At 49.1% G+C, this 5,587-nt stretch overlaps 1 protein-coding gene across 1 annotated transcript; it reads left to right on the top strand.

The window, feature by feature from the left end:
• Positions 1-1,864: 1,864 nt before the first annotated feature.
• Positions 1,865-5,186, top strand: GSTM3 (glutathione S-transferase mu 3). The gene is made up of 8 exons (XM_059374237.1): positions 1,865-1,988; positions 2,375-2,450; positions 2,809-2,873; positions 3,793-3,874; positions 3,968-4,068; positions 4,384-4,479; positions 4,568-4,678; positions 4,989-5,186. Exons 1-8 carry the CDS (start codon positions 1,938-1,940, stop codon positions 5,085-5,087), a joined length of 681 nt encoding a protein of 226 aa, XP_059230220.1. The 5' UTR covers positions 1,865-1,937; the 3' UTR covers positions 5,088-5,186.
• Positions 5,187-5,587: the final 401 nt, after the last annotated feature.

Genomic DNA, 5,587 nt, shown 5'->3' with positions numbered 1-5,587 from the left:
TATGATCCTTGGTCCCTTCCCGAAAGCCGGGGGTTTCACTGACTGAACCAGATGTCTTCCCAGTGTCTGGTGACTTAGTCTTATAGCTGGCTTTCTCTAACTTTGTGCACAAGAAACTAATTCAGACATGTCAAAAGAACCCTATTTGGCCCATGTGAGACTCAGAATATCCTTAAATTTTCCCATTTATGTAAATACTTGCAACTATAGGCTCATTTGTGCTATACATATAGCCAACCAGAATTTTTGTGGGTGGCTTTTGGTTTTTCTGGGGGTTGTTCCATCCTTTGAAGCAAGGTTCCCCATTTCTTTTAGTTTTGGTTTTATTTTTAGAATAAGGCTTGAATAAGGTCTAAGAATAGTAAGTGTGGCAGATTGACAGGGTGCTGTTCATTAGTGTCACTTTCCAAACAGCTGTGATGTACTCTTCGATGTCTCAGTTTTCCCCAGCAAGATCTAAGACCCCCGAGGGGGCTCGGAGCACTGAACGATCAGTCCTTATGTGTAAGACCCCAGGGGAGCCCTTACCTCAGCAGATGGAAATTCCTATGGGGCCGTGACAAGTCTTGAGAAATATCCTCAGACACTCCTAGGCTTTCAGTCACCTGAAAGCACTGTTTGGCTGGAAGAAGCAAATGGCCCCTCTCTTCAGAGCTGAGTGATTTAGTCTCTCCTATTTCTAGCCAGAAACTGTATTCAAACTTCAAGCTTCATATTAATAACATCAGCATAATGCCAAAGTGAAACAACCAACCCATCAAATCCCCCCTCTAGGTTATTCCCACCTAGAGAACATTACCAACCAGTAACCTTTAACAACTAGGGAAAAAGTCAGGAGCTTCAACTCAGGAGGTCCAGATATCAGGAGAATTTACCAGATACAGCTATGAGACACTGAGAAGTCAGAGGGGCACAGGGGGCTGGTGCTGGTACTAGCACAGAGTTCCAGCCGACCCCAAGGTGTTCTCAGGTAAGCAGCTCTGATATGCTACTATGCCAACATAACAGAACTGCCAACACATAATGAACAAACCTTTTAGAACTGGGAGAAAAAGAAAAAAAGGAAAAGAATTTTATTAGAACCCAAGTAAGGACAACTACCCAGGATATACAATCTTCACAAAGAAGAGAGTGCTGCTGAGAATGAATGTTTACTACAGGGTATATATGGTTTTCTGTTACATCAAGAGTTACAAATCACCATGATGAAGGACATTTCAGGAAAATCACAAATTTTATCTTGTGCTTTTAGTATGTGCAAGGGTCAAGGCTTCAGAGCTATGAGAACAGAACTTAGGGAGATGTTTACTCATCTTTAGTTTGAAATGTTTCCTTTTGGGTTTTTTTGCTAGCAGATGTACAATGCGTGCTGGGGGCAGAAATAGAGCCCATGCTTTCAAGTTTGGTGGAGTCACTGTAACCATGATAACAGTTGTGCTTCGCTGGGAGCCCAGAAGCAGGGCCCACAAACATTGGAAAACTGAAAATTTCCTTTATCACCTCTCCGTGCTTGTCCATCTGCTTGTCCATCCAGATGGGGGTGCTTGTCCATCTCCCCCCCACCAACACCCTCCTCCTCCCTCTGGAGAAATATTTAGGACAGGAATCTCACCCTCCAGGGATTCCGCAGGGCCCTCACTGCCTGGGTTGCTGGTGCTCCTCCAGCCCTGACTGGCACTATTAACCACCTGAGCGCAGCGCCACCACCAGGGAGCGCAAAGCCCCAAACCCAGCGGCTTCCGCCACGGCCCTACCTCCAGCCCTTAAGACTACACAGGTTGTCCCGCCGCTATTCCCGTGGACTCGCGGAGAGAAGGGAGGACGCTGGGTGGGGGCGGAGTCAGAGCTCTCGCGTTGGCCCCGCCCACTTACGTCGGGTATAAAGTCCTGCCCGTTTGCCGCGTACCCCCAGACCTCGAAGGCACTGAAGGGCCGTCATGTCGTTGTCCAAGTCGACCATGGTTCTGGGTTACTGGGATATTCGCGGGGTGAGTGCCGTCCCGACGACCGAGCCGCTCGGTCAGGGAGACGGTCGCGGAGGCGACCCGAGGCTCAGGGTCAGCGGCCTCCGAGAGGAGGGGGCGATACTCCCGAGCCCGCCGACCCTAGCCACGGCGCAGCCCGCCCTAGCCGGGATCCCCGACCGCGGCGACCGATCCCGTTTGGCTTCTGGGATCGCCTGGCCCCGGAGAGGGCTGAGGACAGCAAGACGCTGAGGTCGATCTCGGGCGGAGCGGGGGGCGGGGGGCGCTCTTAACGACCGCCTGGGCAGTATGCACGGTCGCCGCAGCCCCAGGCAGGGGACGTTGGCGGGCGGGGGTTGGGGGGCCTGTGGCCGCCGCGCAGGCGCTGACGGCGGGTTTTTCTTCCCCAGCTGGCGCATGCCATCCGCATGCTCCTAGAGTTCACCGAAACATGCTATGAGGAAAAACAGTACACGTGCGGGGAAGGTAATGCGTCCCGTGTCTGTGACCCAGTGTCCAGCGCTGAGCCCCCGGCCCTCGAACTGTCTCTGTGGTCTTATGCCCAGAGGGTGGCATCACGCCTAAGTTGGGTGGGACATCTGTCCCAATTACCCGGGACCCCCCTGCTGTGTCCCGCGTGGGGAGAGGTGGATGCATCCTTTATCGAGCCTGGGGATCCTCCCTCTGCCACGGTCCAACCCAGTTTACTTAATAGGCCCGGAGAGTAAATGGTTAACTTTGGGATCCTGGGAATGTGAGGTATTGAGATGAGGTTATTTCTTTAGATCTTTCTACTCTCAGGCAGGATGTTAAGAAGGTTGGGCCCCACTTCATTCTCTTACAGCTCCGGACTATGATAGAAGCCAGTGGCTGGATGTGAAATTCAAGCTCGACCTGGACTTTCCTAACGTAGGTGTCCTTAGGAGAAGAGGGGGCAGAAGGGAAGGCCTTCAAGTATATCCTTGCTTCTTTCCTCTCTGGTCTAGGGGGATCTAGAATGTGGGCTCTTAACCTGGATAAAATAGGTAGAATTCAAGGGTGCCTGAGCTTGGGAAAAAAAGTTATTTTCATTTCCAATAACCACAATTGAAAAGTTAAGAATTCCTTCTCTGGTGAATATAGGTAATAAGTGACATTGGTTATTAGCCATGGCTGTGACTTTGTCACTAGTCAAAATTGGGTATTTTCACATTACATTACATGTGTGGCAGATCTTGTACATAAATAGTAGTTACGTGCATCAGACTTTGAAATGATGATAGTTATTACACCTCGTTATTTAACACATAAATAGACACACATGATAATTCTATTTCTTTAATGTTTTACAAATTGTGAAATCCTACATAATTTGCTTTATGTATTTAAAAATCGTATTCTGACAAAAGGTCTGTGGCTGCGCGCACACACACACACACACATGCACACACAGAAAGATTAAGAGCCCTGGCCTAGAACCAGGTGGAGGGGCATCTGGGTTGCTCAGTGGATTAAGCCTCTGCCTTCACCTCAGGTCATGGTCTCAGGGTTCTGGGATCGAGCCTCACATCGTGTTCTCTGCTCAGCAGGGAGCCTGCTTCCCCCTCTCTCTGCCTACTTGTGATCTCTCTCCCTCCCTCTGTCAAATAAATAAATAAATAGAAGCCCTCCTTTCTTTAAAAAAAAAAAAAATAGAACCAGGTGGGGACCCAACAGCTATTTTCTTCTTTGTCCTAACACAGCATTTTCTCTCTACTACTTACCTGCAAGTCTCAAATTCCCCAGGAGAGAGAGGCAGGGAGGCAAGAGAGAGGTTGGTTGCTCATCTGACCTGTCCTTTTCCTTCCAGCTGCCTTACCTCATGGATGGTAAGAACAAGATCACTCAGAGTAATGCTATCATGCGCTACATCGCTCGCAAGCACAATATGTGTGAGTGGGGTAGGGCCAGCAGGGGAGACCAGGCTGGCAATTCTCCGGGAGGTGGATGATTCCAAGGGTGATTTCTCATCCGCTGGCCTGTAGGTGGCGAGACTGAAGAAGAAAAGATTCGAGTGGACATCGTGGAGAACCAAGTAATGGACTTCCGCATGCAGCTGATCCGGCTGTGCTACAGCCCTGACCTTGTAAGTCTCCTTAGCAGGCAGGCATTAAAGAAAAGGAGTGTTTAAAAACCCTGGCGTTCATTCTGCTCCATTCTGCTACTTCTGCTGTCCCACCAACCCAGCCTGTCAGAAATGCAGGGGCGGGGGGGGGTCCATTTGTCCTATAACTCTGGTGTTGGCCCCCTGTTCTTTCTGTTCTGCAACCCCTATTGAAGGCAGTAAGAGGGAGGCACACGGAGGAGGGGGCCGCTAAGTGTCCCCTCATTGGCTCATGCCCTGACTCGCTCTGAAGGTGGTAACAACTATTCTCTCTCTCTCTTTTTCCCTCTCTCCCAGGAAAAAATGAAGCCTCAGTACTTGGAACAGCTACCTGGACAACTGAAACAGTTCTCCTTGTTCCTGGGGAAATTCTCATGGTTTGCAGGAGAAAAGGTAGGAAGACAGGAAAAGGGGAAGATGCCTTCCTATCTCCCCAATATTACTGAACCCTGCAAACCTGACCATCTTATTGCTCCCCTAGCTCACCTTTGTGGATTTCCTCACCTATGATGTCTTAGATCAGAACCGTATGTTTGAGCCCAAGTGCCTGGATGAATTTCCAAACCTGAAGGCTTTCATGTGCCGTTTTGAGGTGATGCTCCCTGCACCTTTCCCTTTCAGAAACACTCCCATACTTCCCTGGTCCCTAGAGGACCCCATTATGGTATATTCTTTCTCAGCACCAGCATTTGCGTAAAGGGATCCATGGTTGGACACCTCTAAACCTTCATGTCTTAGGAAGGGCCTGGCTTCTATACCCTAATGGCACTATCTGCATGAAATTGTGGCCAGGGGTGGGATGGATGCTATAGAGACGGGCAGTATGGGAATGTCCCTGGTTTGGGATGTGTCTGTTGGACTGGGTTAGCGTCTTTACCAGGTTTGGTGTGCTTTCCATTCAGGCTTTGGAGAAGATAGCTAACTACATGCAGTCTGACCGCTTCCTGAAGATGCCCGTCAATAACAAGATGGCCCAGTGGGGCAGCAAGAGAATATGCTGAGCCGGAGAAGGATTTGCACTGCTTGTTTTATTCCACCCTGTCCCTAGGGAGCATGTACCCTCGCTTCTCCGCTCTTTTCAATAAACAGCATTTAGGCTACTGATGTCTAGCTGGAATTTCTTTTGGGAGTAAAGGCCAGAAGAGAGTAAGGATATGTGGAAAATTTCCAAGATGTGAATCCAATCCCCACAACACTGACAATCCCCCTACACCACAACTGTGTTCCAAGCTAGAGGTGCTTGCCCAAGTCCTGAGAGCGAGCACTAGAAACAAAGGTGAGATTGTGCAACTGTAGAGAACAGGTCCATTACATGGGACTAGAGCCCTGTAAAGATGTGGCATAGATAACAAGTGAAACTGTATGGGACACTGGATTTTGCAGAACTGAAGTTCAGAAACAGTCCCTTATATGTGGGAATGTAGTGTGATAAAGATGGAATTTCAAACTGGTAAGCTAACCAATAAGTAAGTTGGGGCAATTACTTACCAATTAAAAATGA

This window comes from Mustela nigripes, chromosome 14 (assembly GCF_022355385.1).
Source record: "Mustela nigripes isolate SB6536 chromosome 14, MUSNIG.SB6536, whole genome shotgun sequence".
NCBI classification, from domain to species: Eukaryota; Metazoa; Chordata; class Mammalia; order Carnivora; family Mustelidae; genus Mustela; species Mustela nigripes.
This window is presented reverse-complemented; position numbering and strand designations above follow the sequence as displayed.

Bases quoted from the DNA above. Each gene is read 5' to 3' on its own strand.
- GSTM3 (XM_059374237.1), top strand. From the start codon at position 1,938: ATGTCGTTGTCCAAGTCGACCATGGTTCTGGGTTACTGGGATATTCGC. The intron at 2,451-2,808 runs GTAATGCGTCCC...ATTCTCTTACAG, and splicing joins ACAGTACACGTGCGGGGAAG to CTCCGGACTATGATAGAAGC. The intron at 3,875-3,967 runs GTGAGTGGGGTA...GCTGGCCTGTAG, and splicing joins CGCTCGCAAGCACAATATGT to GTGGCGAGACTGAAGAAGAA.